Below are 25,911 nucleotides of genomic sequence, written 5' to 3'. Positions count from 1 at the left end.
ACGGCAATGTCGGTTTCCGGTTGTCTACTCTATGTATGACTTAAATTTGGTAGGCTACTACCCATTACTCGAATTCGATCACTGGGTAGAGGCAATATCGTAAAGTTTCTTGCCCAGAGAAACAACAGCAAGTGCGGGTGGCTGGAGTCGAACATGCAGGCTCTCGACTGCGAGCCCAACGCGCTAACCACTCGGCCACTGCTGCCGATCAAGTAGAGAAGTAGAGAAGGCGAGAAATCGTAATAGAGAAATCTTATTCGTAATATTGTCATATGTCCGTTTTTCCCCACGGCAGGGGCTAAACGGACATCAACAATATCATTTTTTTTAAATAAATAAACAAAAACGCACCAAGCTTCATAGCCTATTCTGGACAGTTTTTGTCACGTGGCATGTTAATTAAAAAACGCAACAGGTCTATTATATCTGATTTGTTTACTCAAATAGAGCACTTTAGATTGAGCATGTAGCCTACTTTTTTTCTCGCTTTCTCTACTATTCTCATCACTTCAATACTCCCATCACCATAATAAGCGTTTGTAGTCAGCCACAGATAAAATTGTCGGGACCAAATTATGCAATTTTTGTCTGAGAGGTTGCTCCATCCTGCTGAAGCATATTTCCTTTATTTCCAGTGACTCTCCTCACCCAAGAAACAAAAAAATAAAGGCGAGTCCCATACTTGAATCCAAGCATTGGGAGATAAAATAAGGTTCTCATAATTCTAAGCCTTAAGCTAATCCTAAGCCTTCGGCATTAACGAGAGTAGGGTGGCCAGTTCCTTTCTCTCAGCTGCCTTTACTTGAGCAACTACACCCACCCAATGTAGCCTATTACACCCTGGATATAGGTGAGCAGTGTTTGTCAACAACCAGCATAAGCCGAGAGTCGAACCAGGATTGCATGATTGGAAAGGGAGCACCTTACCCGCTGCGCCATCTCAAGGAACACCTTCATCCTTTAACATCTTCAGATAAACATGTTGGTTGATTTTGATGACTTGAACAGGGAATAATTTCTCATCAGTCCAAAGAACTCGTGGCTGCATGCGGAGCATATTCAAAAGAATCTTTGATCTTCCAAACTTCTTCTTGGTAGCATCAGAAAGAAGTTGCCGTTTGGTAATTTTGTAGAGCTTAACCTTAAGATCTCTTACCAGCATCTCCTGGACGAATAAAGAGCTAACATGTGCCTCTTTAGCAAATTTTTTGGTTCTTCTTCCAGGATTCCATTGCAACTTTTCTCCAGTGATCTTAATGTGACTTTTGGTTCTTACGGATCTCTCCGGGGTGCTCTTGACCTTTGGTAAGCAGCTACCGTACCAGTCTTTGAACCAACCTTTTTACTGCTTTGTAAACACCAGAACGACTCACAATCTTTTAAAACCTTGAAAATCTTAGGTGATAGCTCCTTGTGACAATGCGTTTCAATGTTCTTCGCCATGAGTGTAACTTTAATTTCACAGAAATTGTATAGATTAGTATCCTAATCTAGGATGATTATACTACTTGTAACTACTGTATAAAGCTCCAGCTTTAGTTTAATGTAATACAAATAATTTTGTCGGGAAACGTGTTTAATTTGATATAAAATTTGGTCCACACTTCGCTTCCCCTCCCCCTGTTTAAAGCTTCTGTTGAGTATCACGTCCAAGAGTTTTGGAAGATGGAAAAGAGATCGTCATGTTATCTTTAAAAAAAGTAGGACAATAGCCTACTTTATTCATTTCTTTTTCATAAGACTATATAAATTCTTACAATTTTTATGCAAAAACTAGGATAGAAATAGCAAACATCTGTTGAGACTTCTGTTATTGAAATTAAGTTTATGTCTTGTAAGTCCACTCATTGTAAGCGTTTCGATAAAAAGTTCCTTCAAATACAATGTTACATAATGCTCCTAAAGAGTTAGCCAAACTGGCATATGGCGTTATGTAGCGTAGCGACAAGGTGTCTATGGATACAGGAGTTCAGTAATGAGACGTAGCCTACCGGTGTCGTAAACGAAAGTTTCGAGGAGATGCTGTGGACTTGAGTAAACAACCGGTTACTACGAAAATTTGTGAGTCAGTCAAGTTAATCTTCGTGTAGCCTATTTATGAAAAAAAAAACTAATTTTGTGATAACAATTTTCTGTGAGTAGCGATAAAAATTTTAGTGACCTGCACTAAGGCTATAGCCTAGAAGGGGGGGAGGGGGGGTAAAAAACATTTCGTTATTACTGCAAGCTACATTTGAATGACCTTCGATACCTTTAATAGCTTATAGACAAACTACAAGTAAGATGTTTTACTTATAACGTAGCCGACACGAGACAAAACAGTCATATTTCGTTTCAATTCCTACCAAAGCTGGTGGCTAGATGGACTGGTCTATAAAAACGTTTTTGACAACAGCGATGGCTTAGCCTACTCAGCAATAGGAGGCCTATAGACTGCAACAGCGCAATAAGTCTGCAAAAAGTATTTATTGATTTAACAATGTAGATCAAACAAGGAACTACTGAAATGTGTAAGAAACATTTCAAGTATAACTCAAAATTACAAGGTTGACTTTTGCAGAAAATGTTATGCATACACAAACACAGTGAGGTGAGATTCATCGAAAAGACGTAAGAAATCTTCAGTTTTCATCGACACCCGCACTGTGATGCTACCATGTCGTCAATTTCTTCAATTTGAAGCTCACCATGAAGTTCAGTAGCAAAATATTGAGAATTGAACTGAGTGGGGGCGCAGCAAACATCACCTCGATTATGCTGTTGAATAAAGTAATTTAGTTATAACTTAAGACTGTTTCACGAACCGGATAAAAAAACTATTTGTCGTGACCTTTAAGCATGTATTTCCATTGTCAAGAAACAACTTAATGTTCGATAGCTACCAAATTTATGTCCATCTATACCGCAAAAGCTGCATTAATTGAGCAAGGAGTTGGCCGAGTTCGAGAGATGACTAACCGAATAGTTTATGGAGTTTAAGCTAGGTAGGTATGTAGGCTACGTTTAACTGTTCAAAGCATATTACACTTATAAAATGGGCCAGTCGGCAACTCCATTAAAAAGAGCCGGTTTTTGGACTTAAGTAAATCACAAGCTTAAAACTTTACTTGGACAAACTTTCCTTGGCTATGCTAGAGTATGTTAATTCAGTTAAGGCTATTCAAAAACAGAAAAATACACACCAAACTTATTGTTTTTGCATGATTAGTTATATCGACCCAGGATGGAAGAGATTCACGGTTGCAATGTCCAACACATTCCGAAATATCCCAGAATTGCTTTCCGTTTTCCGGCCATGTAACATTTAAGCTCTGTTCAATGCATGATAAAATAATAGTATGCTAATTAATTAATTATCAACCCAATAAGACTATCGTACAGTAATAAACTATTTGTATAGCATCATAACTTTGGCTATAAGAGAAGCGACGATAAAGACAAAAATTTGATTTGTTATGTCATTGAAGGTTGATCAATACAAATATCTAGGGAAAATGATAACACCAGGAAACGACATCGAAACTGAGATCACCCAAAGGATAACATCAGGTTGAAGAAGATTTGGTCAATATAGCACTTTTTTAAAGAACAAGAACATTCCAATTAGCCTAAAACGAAAAATCATGGACACAGTAGCCTAATTGCCAACATTAACATACGGAGCAGAAACATGGTCTCTCACAAAACAACAAACAAGAAAACTGTCAGGAGCGCAAAAGAACGTGGAAAGAATATTAAACATAAATAGCAAAGACAAGATTAGAAATTAAGTCATCAGAAACAAAACTTGTATCAAAGGTGTCATAGAAACAGCAACAAACCTAAAGCGGCAATGGGCAGGACATGTAGCAAGAATGACAGACAGCAGATGGGCCAAGATAACCACAGAATGGACACCAAGATATGCAAGAAGAACTAGAGGGAGACCAAAAAGAAGATGGCGAGATGACATAGAAGGAAAGATTGGCATCACCTGGATCAGAACAGCAAAAGACAGAATGGTGTGGAAACATATGTGGAGGCCATCTGCCAGCAGTGGTATGACCGGCTGAAAGGCCTAATGATGAAACTGGCGAGTGGGCGACTTAATAGGGCCGTTGAAGATAATTTAGGCCCGGCACCACTGAAATCCTCGGGCCCCAAATCAAAACACTAAAAAAACGCACTTCCGTAGGCTGTATCTAAATACGTGGTGGTTTCTTTAAGTTCCCGGATTCCATGGAAAGGTTAGCCTACTGGCCCCTAAAATCATCCCTGGCCCCGGTTAATTACCTCCTGACACCCCTGTCAATGCTACTGCTTAATGAGCATACAAATAATAGCCTATTTAGTATTTAGTCACTTACATGCGTAATTTCATCCTTCACTATAAATGAAGCACGATGACAAGGCTTGGTTGAAGTCAACAAAGGTGCGTTGGCTGTCATTGTTTGACGAGTTGGGAAAGCGGGTGAACGGCGCTTTCGTCCTTTTTTTAAACGATGCTGCTGTAGAAAAGTGGGCGAACCTTCGGTTGAAGTTTCAGATTCTGCTCAAAGTGGAAAAGTGTTCGTGATTAGTTTAAACTCGAAGCCGATAGCATTATTTTGTTTAATTTACACTTTATCTAGATGTTTTCCTTAAATATAGTATTTCCAAATATTGTGTTTGAATAAGATACTGAAGAAGCCGTCTTTACGTGGCGAAAGCTTTATCAATTACACCATGTAACAAAATACTAGTTGTGCCATATTTTTAGTATTTTTTGAGATATTGCTGAGTAAAACATATTTCTAGCAATTTTTTTCCACAACTGTTATTGGAGAATGGATCGCGTGAATCCAAACTTTCTGCTAATTCAAAGAAAATGAAAGGGTGTAGCCTACCAGCAAACATCTATAGCCTGTTAGGATTGGCCCATGGTATAAGAGTAGGATCCAAAGAGGATACAAACTGATATGAATAAATCAACAAGTGAATAAAAAAAACAACAGTAACCTCTTAAGTAGGCTACATGTAGCTCCACACAAAGTGAAATTTGCATGACTTTTGAGTATCTAATTTCTTGTATTTTAGATCCATCTCTGATGATGGTTACGTCTTAGCATAGTAACAAATTCTTATCTTTTCTCAAGTTTTTATTTTTAACAAATTTCATTCATTGCTTAAATCAATTTTCATTGACTTATTAAAATCACTCTCAGAAACCATCATCTCAAAGCTTCAAGACAACTTTCCACTTTCATTTTACTACGCTGAAGAGATCGGAAGAACGAAACACTGGCCACTGTCAGTAGTACTGACAGACTCAGTAGTCACTTTTAATGATGTCTTTATAGACATTCTTTTTAGACACTATTTTTAAAGAAATAAAAAGTGTCAAAAGTCAGGCAAATTTTACTTTGTGTGGAGGGTTATTTCTTCTTTTTGTGCTAATTGTTTTTGAATTTTTTGCAAGGTCTGTGGTCTGTAGCTACATGCACCAACGTTCGACTAGTGCGCTCACACATATGGCGCCGAAAAGCAATCAGTACAGACTACTATTACACATCTAGAAAACTGAAAAAGGTAAACAGTAAACAAAGCAGAACTCAATCTCGACCTACTACCTTTAATGTTGAGTGCTAACATGAACCGACAGGTGTAGGCTATTACTACAATACCGGTATCTGAGTTATGAAAAGTGGTCGGAACGTTCATCAAAGCGGATTGCAGTTTTTGGCGGGAATGTTCCTCATCAGCTTCAGAACGACGAAAATGTAAAAGTACACCCAATACTTTCTCCACTACATTGACAAGCTTCGTGGCAGCTGTAATAGTTCAGTTTATTTTTTCTGCTTGCGAATACGCAAAAACTCCAATAGAAACGTAAAGAAATTATTATGGACTTTGGTCACAGACCATAGGTCACAATAGTGCAGCCGTGGTTCTAGAAGCTGATAAAGTAATTGAAATAAAAGTTTAGTTATGACTTGTAGGGCATATGCAATTTTAAAACTATCCTTTGGTCTAATTCTTGAATCATAAATGTTAGATAAATTGCACGGAATATGTTTCCAAATCATGTAATGTAGGGATTGTAGGCTATACAGGTAATTTTATGAAGATGCTTTAACATAGTTTTTTACCCAAGCAAGTTTAATGTCCATTACTATAACTTTTATTCATTCTCGTGCTACAAACAAAACGAAACCTACAATGGTAGCCTATAAAATTTAAACCGTTTCTACAAAGGTAATCCCAACTTAGGTAATCCCATTCTTAGTTCTTGTGTATTTTAAGCTGGGCTTTAGCCTTGATTTTAAGCTTTTTGTCAGCACAGGGCCCAAATTATTGTCTCAACCGCTGTGACTACAATTGCGCACCTTGTACAATGTAGCATACTGCCTACATGTAGCTTACGCCTTATCTACAACTACTCGAGAAAGGATTAGTGTGTTCTCTTGAGGAAAAAAACTACCAAACTACTACCGCTTTATAAAAGCCTACCATTTCTCCCGCCTTAATATTGCACTTTCTAACAAATATACAAAAAAAATTTAGCCTATAATCCAAGTTTGGTCTGTTCTACTTACGAGGATGTAAATATTGTCTCCGCGGATGAACTTTTACATGCAACGTGATGTTTTCCACGCCAGTGTGATGCCAGTCCACTAATCGATCTAATTTCAAATCAAGGACGATCATTTTTCCATCTGAACTAGGGCAGGAAGACTGCAAGTAAAATAGCATTCGTTATACATGCTGTAGTAACAACTTTCCCTATCATATTTTTACGATTCATCATCTGCTCTTAACATTTAGCCGGAGTTACTACCACTGCCATGATGGTAAATGGTAGAACCCCTCGACTCTTGGACTGTCGAAGAGAAGGTTTAACAAATAACCTTAGTGACAAACACTGTAGGTGCTGTAACATATTCATAAAGCAACAAAAATTAGTCATTGCTTTGGCATAAGATATTCATCCTGCAAGGACGCAATAGCCTATCTAGACTATCACCATGGGTTTTTGCGCTCGCGTTTCATGCAATCAGAGTAGCCTATCACACCTGAAAGTCTGAGTGAAGATAATGCAGTCTGCCACTGTGGTCGCATGATACAGAAGTCCCGTAACGCCCAAACTGTTCTCCAAGTTTACTTGGACTGACTCGTGAAAGAACCAACTCTGCCGCAACCATTTGTTGGGCCGAATACCTGAAGTTTATTACAAATTCAATAGCTTATTCTGATGCCAAACGTGCGATACCACCATTTTACAATATTGGACTTGGCTAATGGCTATTGACCATTCTACCTGGTCTCCAAGGTCAGTTGTCCATATCGATTGTGTAGTGTTGTGAAAAATTAACTTTTATGCTGCATAGACCATGGACAAATTTATGTAGCTTCCGGGATAGAAATAGAATGGCATACTTTTGACTTAATTATCGAATGTAGGCTACATGTTATTGAGAATTGAGATACATGTCAAATAAAACGAGGCCAAGCTCACCTTGTTTGTGGTTGGCGTAACGTAATCTCTCCATTACCGTCACTCCATTGTTGATCTAAAACCACAGGGGACACAGCGGCAGTTTTTTTCCGCTTTAGAAAGAAATCCGTCCAATATTTCTTTACATATTGGGAATGGTAATGGCAGGGTGATATTTTGCTTAGAAGAACACCAGCCATGCTCCCTTCGTTATTTCGCCAGTTGACCAAAGCTGCAAGTGTCAAGTCACATATCAATTTTTAGTATTTTGAGCTGGCGTTTTAGCTCTAACCTTACTGGATGAATAATTGTCCAAGGTGGTTTAGTTCTAGTTAGCTTGTTTTTGTGTTTTTTTTTGCAATAGAGTTAAGCCACATCACCTGAAACATAACTAAACATAACGGTTGAACTTCTTCGTTGACCAGGTGCAACGCTATAGCTGTTCACTTGAGCTGAAAAAAAAAAGTTCGTCAGGATTTCTGAATGAACGTATCGTAGTTTCTCAAACCAACTTTTGGTTTAGGTCATTTAATTTTTTATTTATCACATGTAGGCTAAACGTCGCTAACACAAACGTGAGAACATTGCATCCCCCGCTGCACATTTGCTAGTGTGACACCAAAAGTACGTTACCCACCTGTTGAAGCAACACGTATGCTGTTTAAGTATCGTAAACACTGCTTGGCTTTAGTTAATGACAAGGAACGAAGCCATTCCATACTGAAAGTACATTTACGTAGTTACTTGTGGCTTGTGCTGAACAGATGAAAGATAAAGGAGGCAATAATCATGGCGTAGTCAAAGATATCCTGCAAGGGTTACGTACGGCCCCTTGCGAGTTTAAGTCAAAGCTAAAAAAATGTTACGTCTTTTAAAGAGAAAATTGAACTTGTTCTGTGAATCAATGTAGTAGCACGCTTATTGAGAAAATAGGTCTATCTTTAGGTAATCTATATTTTTTCAAAGTGCTGCCTTATCTTTCTTGCAAAATTTGTCGACACACAAGCCCAGAGATTCGATTTGGTTTTAAATGCTAGCCATCCAAAACCTCTTTATTGAAAAACTGATGAAAAGCTCAATTTCCGAGCCAGTGCGCTGGTGTTCAAGTTCTACAGTTAACAGTTGCTCTGACATCACAGTAGTAAAGGTCTGAGAGGAGAGAGGTAAGAGAATAATAGAATAGGTCAAGTATAAGTAGGTTATGATTGATTTTTGATCTGGAATCAGTTTAGGTTTTACAATTAATTGGCCGTAGTTTTACCCAATAACTGGATTCACACTCTAGCCCAGGGGCGTGCAACTGTTTATCGCAATGGGCCACAACGTACAATTATAATGATGCTGAGGGCCAGTCTATCGAATAACACATGAATTTATATGAACAATTTATTTAATGGAAAAGTACACACAATCAAGTTACACATTGAGTTTCAGATATCTTGAAGCTCAGTTTTGTTACAAGCTCAATGTCTTTCTTGTAACCGTGAAATACCTCTTGCTGTTTGCTCCAAGACTTTTTCAACTGCTGCATTTTGTCAACCCGTAATTGACCCACAATGCTATCATAATTAGCAGAGTGTTTTGCACAGTAGTGTCGCTTGATATTGTACTCTTTCATTACTGCTATAGTGTTTTGACAAATCAGGCAAACAACATCTTGATTGTGTTGAACAACGAAGTAATTTATACACCACTCATTGTTGAACTTCCGCCTTTCATAATCAACCTTCCTTTTCTTACTTGTAGACATTTTTACTATGCTAAGCTTTTTGTAGAATAAATATTAATATATTCACCACACTGCACCCATAAAGTAAGATTTATGTTAATCATTGCCAGAAGAACAAGGCGGTTTTCTACAACGCTTACTAATGACGCAACAATAATGCTAATGATGTAATAATGCTAAAAGTCAATAATGCTAATGATGACGTTACAAATAACAACATCCTCCGATCTAACAGTGAAAAGTATTTAAAAATAGTGGGCTACTTGATGAAGAATGTGCGGGCCACGTAAATGGGTATCGCGGGCCGTGCTCTGGCCCGCGGGCCGTATGTTGCACGCCTCTGCTCTAGCCTATACTACACTGAAATAACATTATAAAAACAGTAGCGTATACTACTGTATATACTGTAGTAGGCTCTACTAATTTAAAAAAAGTTTAAACTTACTCATTTCTGTGCTCAAGACAATCAATTACCAGTGATTCTTGATCTTTTGGTAAACTCTTGCTGCAACAGCTCGCTATGAAGAGGAATACAAGTGGAATTAACCGGTACACTTCAGAACGCATGATGAAAAATAAACAAACTAAAGAAAACCTTTCTAAGCTGAAACTGAAAGCGCACAAATGCACATTAACAGATAAAATTTGGCAATATCTTTTACTACACAAGACCTTTCAATCAAATTATTGGCTTATAAACAAGACTGAAGGCCTACAGTCGGCAGTGGATATTAATTACAAAGTTTGAATATGAAACTTGACTTCGGCCCTGTTTAAGGGTAACCTATCCTTGCAAATATTTTCAACGATATCGATCTTCCTGTTGACGAATAAAAGCTTATAAACAGTGATAATTCGGTCAGGCACAGCCAGCACAAGGTTATTAATGTAGTAAGTAGATGAAAATGTTGCACCCATGTTGTACTGTAGGTAGATGCAGGGCCTGATTAAGGCTCACGGGGGCCGGAGGCACAGCTAAGTTTAGGGGTCTCTATTGATAATCGCTTTCGATGCAGAGCAGGAGTGCTCAACTGTTACTGCAAAATCTTTACACAATTTTAAATTGTTACTCAAAAATAATAAGTGTGCACACACTGGCACAACAACTTTCATTACCTACGCCTATGGTACTAATGTAAAAAAATGGGGCCCCCAAAACCAGGGGGCCTGAGGCCTGTGCCTCGTGTGCCTCATGTGCCTCATTGTTAATCGGGCCCTGGGTAGATGAAATGCCCGACTAAGAAACACCTCCTCGACGCAGACTAAACGCCACACAAAATTTCGGTTTATTCAATCGGCTTAGAGTGATAGCTATAATTGGCAGTCATTTCTACCATTATCTTTGAAACATTATGCGTTGCAAGCAAGAATAAGAATCCATGACGAACCATCCTGACAGTCTTGGTGTTCAAACAAACGGTCGAAATTCGTCCAAAAGACTGTCCTATTAAAGTTTGTGCTTCAGCTGTATCAGGCATTTTTCGCGAAAGAAACGTACAAGACAAAACTTTAGGTTTACACCCCTTCTGTGCTCGTGACCCACTAAAACTGAAGTTGGTATAGTGGCCTTTGAGTATGTAACGAATGGTTCTTTTCACAGTAATTTTTAATTTGGACAGCCGTAATGATTCAATTTTGGTAAAGAAGTGATTTTCTTAAACTATAGACAAATGATTCATTACTATTACTACATTATTTTCGTAATGATTCATTACTCACAACACGGTAGCAAATAACCAGGGGCGTAACCAGCACACAATTTTGGTGGGGAGCAAAATAAGTATTTCTGCACATATGAGTGAGTCGCCAAAGGCGAACCACCTACAGGGTGGTCTGCGCTGAATGAATTCCTCTAGAAAAATTTAAAACAATACTTTAAAATTGCGCATTCTTTTTTCAGCCTAAATCAAAAGTAAAACTTTCTTGAATGATCATGTAACAAAGTGTGAAATTTGTATGCAAAATATTTTTGGGGGGAGTTCCCTCTTTGTCCCTCCCTCCTGACTACGCCACTGTAAATTAAATTTCCTCTTCTCGATCCTAGAATAAAATAAACCCGATTTTATATAGCTACTGTCATACCCTCTTTTCGACATGGTCAAAGCGAGCGCAGTAAAAATAATGTTTTTGGTGTAACTGTTAAGCTAATCAATAACATTTAATAAGCATAAAATAACTCAAATATGAATTTAGAATGACCCCTATGAAAAAGTTTTTGATTAACTGTTTTGGCAAACTGCTACTCTGTGTTCGTTTTTAAAGTCTTCTTGTAGGTTAAAGTGTTCTAATCAAGTTTAATATTGCTTCCATTCTGCTAAGCTTTGTGGCCCACTAGAAACTATGCCATGCCCCACTGAAAACTATGCCATCGCCCACCGGTTGAAAACCACTGCATATAATACCAAAAAGTAGGCTAAACTCTTCAAAAGCAAATGGTAATGCTGCGTTCAAATGCTCCTCTTGCTTTTATTTAAGCTATCTTTTATGAATATAGTTAATAAAAGTTTCCAATCTACAAACGTTCCTGTTTAATCACCAACAATTCAAGAATAAGTACGATTCTTCCTTCTCAGAGTAGCCAGGCCCACCAAAAAGATTTCTATTTGGCCTGTTCCTATCCTCGCAGCAAGCTTTCCGCACAAAAATCTCCATTTTTTTCAATCACTTGAAAAGCAAAGCTAATCAGCGCATCCACCAAGATCACTCTTTGTTGTAACAATGCGTGCAGGATGCCACGTTGCATAAATGCTGGTATTTTCCAATTTAACACGTTGGAAAACATCATATTGCTGTAAAAAAATGATTGGCAATCGAGATTGTTATTGTTACATTTAATTTGCAAGTGTTCGCCAGCAGCAAACATTTTTCTGCATGTGCAAATATTTGAATAAATTAAAAATGTGAGTTTTATTGAATGAAAATGCGACGTTTCGGCTGGCTTGGCGCCACAGAGAGCCATAGTTTCGCCCTGTGACTTATTAACTTGTTTTGTGCATACTGACTGCGGTTGTATTCACACTTTGCAGTATACAAATACTTCGCCTTCGGCTCTAGTGCTAGTAGATCTGAGTTCGATTTCAGGGCGGGTCAAACCGGAGACTTTAAAAACGGTACCGATTTTGCTTTTTTTTCCTAAACGCAATGAGAATAAGTCGGTTAATATTGTGGTACTGGTGACATCGTAAAACCTGATAGAAAATTGAAAATGAGCCCTGTCGCTAAAAGACCTGAGCGGTTATAGAGCGACAATAAATAAAACCATAATTTTACACAACTCAATATTGCAACTGAGGTAAACTTTCGCGAATTACAAAGACGACTGTGCTTGCATCAAGTCGGTCTGATACTTTTCAAAGTGAAACTTAGTTGAAACGCAAATGCTGTCTAAAGTTACAAAATATTTCATAGACTACTTGCACATTAATTTTTTTGAAACACAGAATAACAGCTTATTCAGTAGGCCAATTTAACTTGAAATATCGTTGGCCTGAGCTAGTACCAATAGGATATACAATAGTTCAGTAACGCTAACATTGCACTATTATTAATCTACTTTGGTTCTAACGAACTACAGTAAGTATAGGCTACAATGTGAGAATTCAATTTTGGTAGAGAGGTGATTTTTTTTAACCATAGACAGTAAAACCTAACAACCAGACGGCATTTAACATAATAATGACAATATATTATAAATTACCGGTGAATGAACAGCCTAAAAAAAGGTAACAATCATTGAATGCACATCGTTCAGGCATGCTGGTCGACCTCACTGAGACGCAAGCACACAAGTTATTTCAGCCAGACAACAAATCTGTCACTTTTTCATTGATTCAACGTCTGCAGACGTTGCAATTGTTGTTGTCTCACTGCTTATTATGACTTTATTTGCAAAAGACAAATAATACAATTTTTTGCAAGCTTATTCTTGGCAATTTTACACACTTGTAGAGGCTCTATTTGAAATGTGGGTTTATAGGAGAATGCTTAAAATTTCATGCAAGGATAAAATCACAAACGAACATGTAGCCTACTATTTAGAGTGCAAACCAACATGGAAATTCTAGAAACAATTAAAAACAAGAAAATTGAAGTGCTTTTGCTATATGATTCGCAAAAATTCTATTCAAAGACACCTATTTGAAGGAAAAATGATTAAAAAACGAAACAGGGGCAAACCACCAAGAATTTGGACTACTGATATTAAAAACTGGTCAAGATTTCATCACAAAACTACAAGAGAAAAATCTCACAACAAAAAACTTGGCGCTTTATTGCCTCCTCCAACTCTCGATAAGAGGAAGGAACTTAATGATGATGATGATGAGAGGCTTTGAACCGCTGACGTAGGCCCAAAATGAAGTTTCCACTTGTTGTTAAAGTGTGGTTGTCTTTTAAGCTATTTGTCGGCTGCATAGCCGAGTGGTGAGAGCCCTGGAACGGCAATCGAAAGGGCGCCGGTTCGACACCGCTCAAAAGCATGCGGTTGTGTCTTTGGCAGGACACTTAAAGGCATGCTCGAAGATTGGCTTCCTTTCCTTCCCGTTTACTTAATCTAAATCTTCAACCACCGGGTGTAAGCCTGGATACGACAAACAAACAAGCTATTCCATCCATTTGGATGATTTCGCAATTAGACAGTAATTATATCGACACACGAGAAGCAGTGGACACGATAAAAGTAACAGTCTTTTACTGGTTCTTGTCTTTAGTTGAAAGTTACTTTGTTATGGTGGTATGTTTATTTCATATGCAGTGCAGTTATCACATTCATTCAACAGAGGTTATAAAAAGTTTTCAATAAATTTCAAAATATTTTCTTCCGTGAGGTGGTAGTAGAGACAGTAAAAACCACACGACAAATAAAGTGACGAAAAAAAGGTTTTGTTGAAAGCAACCAGTTGATTTACATTTACTTGGCAGTTGGTTTTGAAGTAGCCAGCCAGACCAGCGTGAACGTATTCTTCATTGAAGTTTGATTAAATAGGAACAACAATTACCGATCAGCTAGATTCATTTGAAGGAGTGCGCTTTACTGTAGGTTAATCCAAACTGTGTGTCTTCAGTTCAGTTGTTTTTATTTTTGACCATCACAGCGAAAACAATAGGCTACCTGTCAACATAGCAAAGGTCTAGAAAAAGATAGAAGCGACAAAACGCAAACGTTATACCGTGCTTGAGACCAAAACAAGTAATTAAGTTAAAAGAAAATTGGCACGGTCTCACACCTTATAAAAAATTTAAAATAAAAAGAAACATAAAAAAAATTACAAACAAAAATAAAAACAACAATATAGGCCTACAGTACATCCAGGCTATGGTTTTATCAGCCCACATAGCTTTTAGCTGATAGTTTCAAGATTTGTCTGCCACTTGCTTTGAAGATCGGTCATTGTGCGTTATCAAGAGTGCTGATAGTGTTAAGGGAAAGTTGGTTAGCGCGTCACTTCGTGAACGAAGAAGCTTTTAAATGAAGCAAGGCTGGTTCGACTCTCGGGGTGTGCGCTTGAACAACGCATTCTAAGAACTGCTCTCCATTCAGCGGCACCTAATGGATGGAATCACTTCCCGGTAACAACACTTCAACAATCGGAAAGCTTCACTCAGTCAATCTCGGTAACTAGCCCTGCGTCAAAAGCCTCTACAAAAAACAAAACTGCCAGGAATAACCTATCAAGGCTTTGTCAGTCCGAGGATAAAGATTTAAAACTAAACCAAACACATTTTGATGCGTTTAGCTCTTAGCAAAAAAGAGCAAAAACAGACAAAAAAACTCCCACAAAGAAATCCTACTTTCTTACCATGAGCGGAGCCATTTCAATTGCAACGCACCAGGCCTCCCACCACTTACAAATTGTTACAATTTGACGAAACAAAACAATGACAAAAACAAATAAAAGTAAACAAGCAAAAACAACACCATCTTCTTGCGGAAATTCAATTTTACCCAGGGAAGTTATGTTAGATATCAGCGTGCTTTGATGTTAAGTTACCTGAATTAGAGCGATAATTTTAAGATGTAGTAGCAGCATGTCACAGTAATATTGGGTTAGACTATGTTTTACGCGTCGAACCAAAATAGAAAAAGTAGGCCCATGGTGGTAGGTAGGCCTAATCAATTCCGCACATGGATGGAAAGACTTCTGCAAAAACAAAAACAACACAAGAACCAGTTCAATGCAATATTAACAGAGCGGATTTTGCTATTTCGGTTAGGTCTAAATAGTTCAATTTGCACAACATCATTTCAGGAGGCCAAGCACGATCCTTGTACCAGAGCAATTGATATGACGGTCAAGGTAGATGAGTTTGTGGTGAAAAACGCAGGGATTCGCTTAATACAAAAAGCGCATTGTTTTGCAGTTTGCAAGATACTGCTGCAAAACTTGCAAGCAACTGTTGTTTAGCTGGGCTTAACAGGCCAGCACTCATGAAACGTTTTATTTCATAAAAAGGACCTGCTCCCAAGCAGCAGCACTATTAATTTTGTAAAGTATACTTCTAGAAAAACAAAAGTTTTACTGAAAACTCGAAAGAAATAGGTAGGTTATGCTTCAATGAGATTGACTGTTAGTGTAGCAAGATTTTAGTATGTTTGTCTGGCTTTGTGTACGATAGGGCGCTATGCTATCTCAAACGTTTAAATAGTGTTCTTTATCACCTTCTTACAAGCTATTTCATAATCAATCATTAAATCTTTATGTTTTATTTTTAATGCAAGAGAAAGCTCAAGTATGCTATTTTGCTTTGGTTTCATAAAAATAAGACGCTTGTCACCAGACAACATTTTTATCAACATTGTGACATGAATTTCACGTTTAAAGGCAGCAGTGGCCGAGTGGTTAGCGCGTTGGGCTCGCAGTCAAGAGCCTGCATATTCGACTCCAGCCACCCGCACTTGCTGTTGTTTCTTTGGGCAAAAAACTTTACGATAATTGCCCAGTGATCGATTTCGAGTAATAGGTAGGGTAGGTGGGGCACCCATGGGACAGATTTTTTTATTTGTTAATAGCGACTCCAACATAAATGCTACGTCGTCCATTTTTTCATAGTTTGTAGATCCACAGACTTACAAGTTATGATGTAAAAATTATTGAAATGTTATAATTAGTTATTGAGTTATTCAACATTTTATCAATGTTGTTGGTTGTCCCGTGGGTCCCATACCTATGGGACCGATGGGACAGTGTTATGGGACCGATGGGACATATCCAAAATTGCACAAAAGAAGTACAAAAAATGATTTTATGAACTGAAATTGGTTATTTACATTAAAAGTGAAAAATCAACATGAAAAGTCAAGTTCCTTTGTCAATGTTCGTAAGCAATTGCAATATCCATGTATAGATTGTCTATTCAGACGAAACAATCTCTGAGAAACCTAGAATGCCGCTTAGGCGTGTTGTTATATCAACTGGTTGTGACAAGGATTATTTTTTCTATATCTTTTTGAGAAATTGAGGCAACATCCTCATTGTTTGGAAAGACAAATTAAAATGCCTATTTAAAATGCCCTTGTCCCATCGGTCCCGCAATCAGCAATTTTGAGAAATATTTTTCTGCTGTCCATGCTGTTGACATCTGAAACTCCATTAGTATCACAAACCTTGCTTCTTATATCACTGATTTAAAACAACTTTATTGTCAATCATTGTTATTTCTGATATTTTCCACAGATTTTTTTTAATCCTATAGCTACAATTTATTTTAGGGTCTTAAAATTAATATTTTGCCGTTGTTTACACAGTTGAGCTAGATCCTACTCCTTTCACGTGCGCAACCTGAGATACATATTTCGTGTCCAAAATCAATATTTTCAAAAACTATTCACTAGAGGGCAAGATATCGCGCTGTCCCTTCGGTCCCCGTGTCCCATCGGTCCCGCACTTCCCCCTAGTACCAAATTTAAGTCATAAGTAGAGTAGACAACCGGAAACAGACATTGCCGTCGGCTGCAGCGTGGGTCAGGTGTACGTCGGAAGGCGTACACCGATGAAGTCCGCTTTCCCGCAATGCAGGGTAAGATATGAAAAACAAACAAACAAAACAAATATACTTTCTCTCTTGTCAATGGCTATTAACTACTACGCTAAGCCAAACTAAAACGTTTAGCCTGCATGAAATAAATAGCGTTTTTTTATTTAAAGCTGTTGGCTGTAAGAAAAAACATGATGCTTTGACATATTATACTGTAGTCTGTTGTTTCAAGGATTTTTGTTTATACATCACCATGAATGATTCTACTAATCAACGTCCTTCATCAGAAAATGTGAGTATGAACTGATCACATGAGAGTAAACAGAAAATCTTTATTGCGATGCTGTCGTAAATTACTTGAATGTTTTAAATTTATGAATTTATTTGTAAGCTCTCTGACAGATATAAGTTTACTCAGGGCTGTGTTGACCGTCCCCCGTAGGCTACCCCCTGGCCCGTGGGAAAGGTCCACGGCTGATTAGGGGCCTACTCACTTTAGTCTGTAATGTTTTTTGACTGTTTAAAAACTAAAAATAAAACACTACAAAAGCTCGATATTCAATAGCTAATTAAATCATGCAAGGCCGTATTTACTGCCTTTCAAACCTCCGACAGGGGGCCTACCTCTAACTATGAACCTACTCATATTTAGTTCGTGCAGCGTTTTTCGGCTTGTAATTTTACAACTTTTTTATATTTAATATAAGAGGTGTTCACTTACTTTTTGTATGGAGACTATTGTTGATTGCTGGATGGAATGTAAATTGTTGAATGCTTTCAAAATCTTTTTTTTTTTTTTATTGAATGGGTTTTGTAAGTTTTCGTTAGTTTGCCTATAATGCAAAATTCATCCATACACCATTAGCCTACTCGATGTAGCAACTTATAAACGAATTATGTTATAGTTATAAGTTATTCTGTGCATAATTAACCCAACATAAGTAATCAATTAAACAACCAATCACGAGATGCGTTTTGTTTATGATCCGTGTGTTGATATTTTCTATTCGCCAAGTAGAAGTTGGTGAATTTTAGAAACCATTTCTTTCAGTAGTGTATTGTGTTGTGTACTTTGGTACAGCAATTGTTACTTTATGAGGTCTCATTAAATTCAAATGCAGTTGGTGGATCTTCATGTATCTGTGGTTCCAATGGAACACTGGGTAGAAAAGCTCAACTCTGCCAGTCATAAGGTCATTGGAGACACATTCAGTGCCGGTTTTATCAGGTTTGTGGCGCTCCAAAATACATCAGCTTAGCAATGTCACATTTGTTACTGTTCTTGCATCGATCTAAAGTGGTCCATCTTGCTGGTTAAATTGTCGATCTGTAAGTTAGTTACCTGTTGCAATAGGTTGATTGTTTTTTTTTTGCGACTTGTTTCAACTGTAATATGATTTTGTTCTTTTCAAGACTTGCAGTGTTGGTCAAGTTTTAGTAAGGAGACATCTAGCTTCTTTACGTTTAAAATACTTTCACATTCAGTGCAAAAAGATTTTTAATTTATTTTCTGGATATCTAAAAAGATAGGCTGCAGACACTATTTTCAAAACTCGTATTTGTCGCAATCAATCACAATATCACGACATTAACCTACATTAAATATAGTTAAGGAAAATTTGTGTTTTTTCACAACAAAATAAGAAAAAGTACCATATTTGCAGCAAATTATTGTCACTTGTTGCAGAGTTTTGCCTGACACGTCTGTAGTTCGCCTACGCCGAGACATCAAAGAGCAACTTGGTGACAACATCTTTCCAAAAGATTACGTTTTCTTAAAGCACGTGGGAAGATGTCTAGCATTGGTGAGATTTTAGGTATTACTACGTCGACGTACGTCAATGACGTACTTCGACGTAGTCTTTATTTGTCTCTTGCAAGAAAAAACGTCGAACTTGTGGACTTGCATCTCCGCAATGTTGTCGAAAACTTTAATTTTCGTAAATATGTTTGTCTTTGTACCACGACCAGCAGATAATGGATTTGTGTGGTGTAGGGTTCACATCTTGCTTTGTCTTGTGGTTTAAATCAAAAACGAAAGGAAACTTTAACAACGCACTTTGGAATCATGTAATTTTATCCTTTGTTGTTCTGAAAAACTCTTTTAACATTCATCTCGTTTGATCTTTACAGTTTTTACAACTCTGCCAATTGTTGATGTTTCCTCTCAGGCTTAACAAATTAACTATCGTACTAGTAATAGTTGCATTCGCAAAATTTCTATATCGAAGGAGCCATCGTTGGGAACTAACGTCATTGAAAATTTGGGACAGCAATCCATCTATATTCTAGAATCTAGAATGATACCGAATAGATCACATAGCAATGGGCTAATTTGTCCACTTTTTTGACAGGTTCGACAAACTCAAGAACGCCAGTTAAAAGTAAAAAACTTTCTTCCGCCTTACGTAAGTAGCCAACTAAAAAAAGACAACCACTGATCGTTGTGTTTGTTACCAAATTAAATTCATACTTCATGCTAAAATTTGCTTTACAGAGCACCATGCCAGAAATTTTTGTTTTACCTGGTCAGCCAACAATGTACACTTACGCTGTGCTACCACCAATTCAGCCGCGACTTCAGGACTTACACAGCTCAGTGTCTGATCTCAGCAACGTCACCGCTAATAGCACTGCTATTGGAGCCAGCCAGTTACCGCCTATGCAATCATCTTATAAATTTGATAACGCAAACGATTCTTTGTCACCAAGTTACAACAATAGTCCAATGTTAAGAGGCGATGGTCCAGTACCGTTACCTCAAGTCGTCAAGACAACAAATAAACCTGGTCAAACTGGTAAAATCCAAAATACAAGAATTCCTAGTTCAACTCGAAAACGAGACATGAAGCGCCAGCAAAGACACGTTAGTGGCAAAAGTGCTTATGACAATGAAATTGACCCATCTAAGTCACAAGTTGCATTTTCAAACGAACACCAAGGTCGAACAACACCAAGACATTCGAATGATGGCTTACCACCAAGTGGCTATAACCACTTTCAGCACGTCGAAGATGAACAAACATATATTAACTCGTCCCATAAAATGCAAGAAGAAAGAAGACCGAGTCACGCCAAGTCTGTGCTTCGGGAAGGACCGAAAAAGAGACGGGTGCGGTACAATATGCCACCTCAGTCCAATGCCAGTTCTCGAGGTATAGCATGGTTATTTTCAACATGTAACCGTAGTGTTGATATTGTAGATCTCTTGTTATGTCAGAGCCGGATTTAGCTGATGGGGGGCCCGGGGCACTTTTAGATCGGGGGGCCTCCATGCAAAAAAATTTTTGCGCCCACAGAGCGCGCGAAAAAGTACGTCTACGTCTACAGTAGCATTAATCCACCACTGCACAGCATTTTGTAGGGACTTCAAAGGCTGAAAGAAAAAAAATAACACAAAAGCACATTTTTTCCACGTAGGGGGGGCCTTTAAAAGTCGGGGGGCTCGGGGCACCTGCACCCTCTGCCCCCCCCTAAATCCGGGCCTGTGTTATGTTAGCGAGATATTTCACTTTGTGTGGTTGCTTTTTACAAACGTCTGCATGGAGAAATTTTTGTATGAAGCTACTGAACTTAAGATGCAAGGCTTGCTTTTTCAAACGGAGAATTCAGACGCATAGCCTTATTGCTTTCAATTTTAGTTAGGCTAAGATTTGCAATATGTTTTTTGTTTAAATGACAAATATTTTTAAGTCAACTGTCCAGGTAGCAAAATCTGTCGTTCATAGATTGGCTTTGAATCAATGGGAAAAGGACGGATTTTGCTAGTTGGGACTAAGCATAGGCTACAAGCATGCTGTTCGATTTGTGATGATTGCCAAACATTCTTTTATCATAAGCTATTGTGGGAAACTGGTTTTCTGCTACGCTTGTTCTTCGAAAAATGTTAAACAAAGTTTTTTGTGTTTGTTTCATTCTCACCTTAGACAACGACATGAATAACGATATCAATACCCTGTCATCGCATCCCCCTCCACACGACGTAGACCCCCGCTACCTCACCAACCACAACCCAAGCTCAAATTCATCCGCCGACGTTTCACCATTACAATATGGCGGAAATGAAAATTCCTCTTACTCTCATGACGTTTCTGTAAACTATAACGGACGGCTGCGAAAGCAGTTTGTTGACACCACCTCTCATGCTATTGTAAGCACGAGCAACACTTCCTCATGGCACGCGTCAAACAATGCACGTTTTGAACATGACAATTCATCACCCTCTCCTAGTCTTCACCCTATACACGCTATGCATGTCAGTCAGCCTCAAACCCAACCTTTTTATCACCCCGACGAGAAAGCCCTTGTTGACCCCACAACAGGTGAAAAGTGGAACATTGAGGCTGTTTCAAACAGAAGGGAAGACTTCACGAAGTGCGCCAGCGCCAACGATGATTCGGGATTTGTTGAGCACGAGCTTAGTGACTCAGATGAATCGTATAAAACAAGGAATAAAAGGTAAAGACAAATGGTTTATAGCGCAACCACACTGAACGATCGTGATGATAATAATTGACTCCTTGTCATAACATTTATCGATCGTTATTGCGATGTAAAGTGCCATTAGGACTTTGAAATTTGTTTTGTTTTCTCCTCATATCTTAGGCAAATGCTAAAATTAGTTATAGAACTGAAAAACTAATTTTGTCAACTAGATTCAAGATCGGTTACAAAAAATCATTCTTTAGTTATCTTGTGCGCTAAATAAACCAAAAAACTACTCTGTGTTTTCTCGAATGTGTCGTTTGAAATGGCGAGTACCAAGTTCCCACTCTTTAACAATGGAAGCGCACTTGTCATAATAAAAAGCAAGCCTATGGAGTTTTTCAAGTGATTGGTTAGTTAGAGGCAAAAGCACTTCAGTTTCATGAAATTTTGCCAGCCAAAGCAAACAGTTCATTAATACTGTTGAGTTTGGTAGTATAACAGGAAGGCTTTGTAGCACTTGTTGTCTTCCAACACGCACACTATTGTTTGCATTAACCTGCGGTTGCCATAACGCTATGCCTTTGATTGGATGTGGCTCAACTGGTTTAGATTAAGTTGTACATTACTTGACGTTAGGCTAATGTCAAAATGTATACCTTAAAGTTCTGGAAAAATCTCACTATTATTGCGCTGAAAGCAGGTCGGCTTACATCATCACCTTTTGCTTGCTTTTGTTAAAAATCCAGAGGAAAACCTGGCCAATATTGAGCAAACATAGTAACATGATAATTCAATGTTAAAGTTTTACACAAAGTCTTTGTATTGTTTTTTCAAAATTAAGTTCCGTAGTTTTCATCTGTGAAGCCGTTTCTATTCAGCGACTTTTATTTGCCTAGTACCAACAGCGATTTTATTGTCAAGCGAAAGCCTTGATATTTACAATATACCTGTATTGTTGTGACGGCAAATCAACGCAACCATTATTACCAGTGCTCTGTAAGCTTGTAGTGCAGCATATCTCAACAAGCTAACTGGTACAGCGAGCATTTGTGATTTGCTAGCCATAACGGTGCCACAGTTTTCACTCTGGACTTGGTTTTCACTCATAAACTTAAGATTCCCAAAATCACAAATTTCAAAAATAAGTTTTAAATTATTTGATGTTGCAGAAAATCGCTTAGAAATTCAGCAGAAGCCAACCCCGTCCAAATGCAGGCTGAACCTGAATCTGATGTTGCTGCCCTTGAAGAGGACTTGGTACGGCAAAGTTATAATGATCAGCATGCTACTGTTTATGATAATCATAGTTTGTCTTCTTCTCCCCATTCTTGGGGCGGTGAGGAACATGATTATGAAGAATCGCGTTCTCATTCTTTGCGTGGTAAATCATTTGTGGATAATTCCAACAATATTGAGGACACATCTCATGTTCAATCCGTCGTTGTAGCTTCCAATGAAAAAGAACATAGATCTTTATTAAAAAATGAAGTTGAAATTCAATTTTCTCATGATTCCCTTCGGCTTCGATCTGAAGACCACAGCGAAGCAGAAATAGTACAAGAATCTAAAACGCGAGAGTTTTCGCCAAATTTATCACATCCTTCCAATTTTTACGATAACTCCGTTCCGATCATGACAGTAGATCCACATGTCCCACTTCATCGAAGTGGGAATGTTGGGATTAAAACCCAGAACCTCGGGGAAGATGCAAGCCGTCATGAGGAAGGGTCGAGGTTGTCTTTTCGTCTCTCACAACAAGGTTATCGCATCCGAAGCGGAAATGCGGGCGAAAGTGATAACAGAAACTCTGAAATGCAATTAATCGACGATGCAGCGATGGGAAACATTTTACATCAAGAACAAGATGATGCGTATGATCGTGAATCCCATCAACACAGTCATGATGAAAACGATGAAGAAGCGCAATCCGATGACGGTGGTGGATATGAAAGTAGCATCGATGAGTTTCAGCAAGAACTGGCCAACATAACCGCCCGACAACTTGCTGGAAACCAGGAGCACTTAATCCAAGAAAAAACACCTCCACAAAGTACCACCAACGACAACTCGAAGGAAAATACACAAAAAAATTTGTCTTCAGCAGAACAATTAGATGGAACCATGCTATCTTTTTCTGGTGGTAATGAACATAGAAGTCGGCATTCGTTTTCCCCTGCTGGTCAAGAAATTCCCAAACGTGAATCAATATCGGGCTCTTCTGAAGTAGCTGCCAAGTCGCCTTTAAAACCGATTACAAATATTGTCGGTTTCGCTACAACGGACTCGTTTCATCCGAACGATATAACTCGAGACGGGGCTATTGTCGACCCTACCGTACGAAAAATATTAGATGAGTCTATGGCGTTAGAAGGTGGTCAATCCAGAGGGGCTCCTGACGGAATGCCAATGCAAAGAAAAGTGAATACCAGTGGGACTGATAAACCTGATAAAAATATCGCCAATAACATGACCAGTCTTCAACTCGCAGACCAGTCCAGTGCATTATTACACACGAATATATTAACCCTTGTTGACGACCAAGAGTCAGCACCTGTTGCGTCGACATCACTTGAAAATCAGGACCAATCAGATGAAGTTGCCACTTCCGGTAAGGAATTGCCCTCAACAACCACAGAGACAATTTCGACTTTTCAACCGAAACCTTCCGAGCCGCAGCATGAAATAGTCGTAAGTGGATTGACGCGTGCAAGTGAGCCAATCAATCAGCAGAGTAGCCATGAAACTTCGTTCATGATCATTTGCTTTATCATGCTTGCCGTGATTTTCATTCAATCTACTAACATACCATATTCTTTGCCGATTGAAACATCTGGCAATGTAAATAATACCCAAACAACAACTCAGGTCTTTTTACATTGATTTTAAATGTGCTGACGTTGAATCAATGTAAAACAATCTGCTGTCTGTGTGTATTCCCTATTGTTTTCTTTCTACGAAAACAAAAAGGCCACATTTATATTTGCTTAAGCTCGCTGAGCTTTATAACCTAGTAGCGTTTAATAGTTTTATTGCCTTAGCCAACAAAGCTATTGCTGTCAGCACAACTAGGACTGGTGCATTCATTGGTTTCATTTAATTTACTCGTCCTTCATTGCTAGTCTTTTTTGTTGCACTACAATAATGTGCGTGATGTGTTTGATTGAAAAAAAGTTTGGTTTCCTCACTTGAATAGCCAAAGCCTTAAAGTTCATTTGGCGCCCATTTTCATCAACATTTGCTTTTTATTTTTTTGCTTTTATAAGTGGTTGTTAATAATCCTCTGCTACTTAAACAATAGTTTACATTTTTTGCGTATAATATGCCATTGAGTTAGTATCTGCATAACTTAATCACCTTATCGTTGATCTCATGCTACATGTGACAACATCGAACTCTTTCCGAAATGCTGTAGATAGTGTAGTGTTAGTTAGGGGCCTTAGGGCTATTGAGAAAAATCAACCAACCTTTTGCGATTTATTAGTCTTTTCCACATTTGTGATGGTTCTTTTGTGTGGTTGCTTGGTATTATCACTGGATTTACGATTATCGTGGTTTAACACAACAGTAGGCGGTAACTTGAATCAATTTAAGATTTATACTAAACAGTTGGTTTGCGTAATTAAGACGAGTGAGATGCTTGATCATGCGAAAATTTTACTTTAGTTATTTAGTTTGTTTTTTAAGTTTGTTAGTTTGTTTAGTTTTAGTAACTTTTACACAAAAGTGTTGTTAATCTTTATCAGATAGTATTGTTTTCAGAAACCAAGTGAAGAAGAAAGCAAATCAACAACTTCATCTTCAAGTCATTATCCTCAACTTGCCCCAACCGGCGTGGCACATGACGAAAACCGGCCGTCAAAATCACCCGACACTAAACCTGATGTAAGTAGGGGTTCTCCTATCCAGACAGCAAAGCAGTCATTTTTACGTTGATTTAACGTTTGCAGATGTTGCATTTATGTAACAAAGCACTGATTTTCTGTCCGAGTATTGACTAACAGTGAGGACTACTTCTCCAATATCCGGAGTTATAACATTTGCTTTCCAAAAAATTAATATCTTTGGCATAATATTTTGAAGTCTTACAAATGTTAGTAAACTTTTCAGTTATCAACCTCCATCATTTGAGAAGCTTGATTAATATTAACCTTTTCTGCAACAAGCATTTAGTTTTACTTGTCATGCAAACTTTTTTTGTATTAATTTTTAGAGTCAAACCTCAACAAACGATGAAAGAACACGTTCTCCTCAAACTATTTTAGTAGCACACAAGAGACTTGGAAGCACAGAAAGTTAGTTATTTTTCTTTTAAATCAATAGGGCGACC

At 38.1% G+C, this 25,911-nt stretch overlaps 2 protein-coding genes across 4 annotated transcripts in view; one reads left to right on the top strand and one right to left on the bottom strand.

The window, feature by feature from the left end:
• Positions 1-2,453: 2,453 nt before the first annotated feature.
• LOC145782450 (uncharacterized) lies at positions 2,454-9,787 on the bottom strand. Its single transcript, XM_082594243.1, has 10 exons — positions 9,628-9,787; positions 8,091-8,173; positions 7,834-7,905; positions 7,475-7,685; positions 7,032-7,176; positions 6,555-6,693; positions 5,643-5,789; positions 4,347-4,528; positions 3,183-3,311; positions 2,454-2,757 (listed from the first exon to the last, which is right to left on the bottom strand). Exons 1-10 carry the CDS (start codon positions 9,747-9,749, stop codon positions 2,629-2,631), a joined length of 1,359 nt encoding a protein of 452 aa, XP_082450369.1. The 5' UTR covers positions 9,750-9,787; the 3' UTR covers positions 2,454-2,628.
• A 7,542-nt stretch (positions 9,788-17,329) lies between these two features.
• Positions 17,330-25,911, top strand: part of LOC145782516 (uncharacterized) — a 28,891-nt gene continuing 20,309 nt past the window's right edge. For all 3 annotated transcript variants that reach the window (XM_082594318.1, XM_082594319.1, XM_082594317.1), the window contains exons 1-9: positions 17,330-17,448; positions 18,278-18,384; positions 18,844-18,961; positions 19,511-19,564; positions 19,654-20,311; positions 21,083-21,614; positions 22,754-22,841; positions 25,344-25,466; positions 25,795-25,876. In XM_082594318.1, the coding sequence (XP_082450444.1) occupies positions 17,410-17,448; positions 18,278-18,384; positions 18,844-18,961; positions 19,511-19,564; positions 19,654-20,311; positions 21,083-21,614; positions 22,754-22,841; positions 25,344-25,466; positions 25,795-25,876 (1,801 nt within the window). In that variant the 5' untranslated portion in view covers positions 17,330-17,409. The remainder of the gene's footprint in view (positions 17,449-18,277; positions 18,385-18,843; positions 18,962-19,510; positions 19,565-19,653; positions 20,312-21,082; positions 21,615-22,753; positions 22,842-25,343; positions 25,467-25,794; positions 25,877-25,911) is intronic.

The sequence above is a fragment of the Aplidium turbinatum genome, chromosome 13 (assembly GCF_918807975.1).
Source record: "Aplidium turbinatum chromosome 13, kaAplTurb1.1, whole genome shotgun sequence".
In the NCBI taxonomy this organism is placed as follows: domain Eukaryota; kingdom Metazoa; phylum Chordata; class Ascidiacea; order Aplousobranchia; family Polyclinidae; genus Aplidium; species Aplidium turbinatum.
Note: the sequence above shows the minus strand (reverse complement) of the source record. Positions and strands in the feature narration are given on the sequence as shown.

What these genes read in the sequence shown, in the direction of transcription:
- LOC145782450 (XM_082594243.1), bottom strand. Translation starts at nt 9,749, where the DNA reads ATGCGTTCTGAAGTGTACCGGTTAATTCCACTTGTATTCCTCTTCATA. An exon ending in TGTCTTGAGCACAGAAATGA is followed by an intron (nt 8,174 to 9,627) that starts GTAAGTTTAAAC and finishes ATGTACTTTCAG; the next exon opens with TATGGAATGGCTTCGTTCCT. An exon ending in TGAAGGATGAAATTACGCAT is followed by an intron (nt 3,312 to 4,346) that starts GTAAGTGACTAA and finishes TGCATTGAACAG; the next exon opens with AGCTTAAATGTTACATGGCC.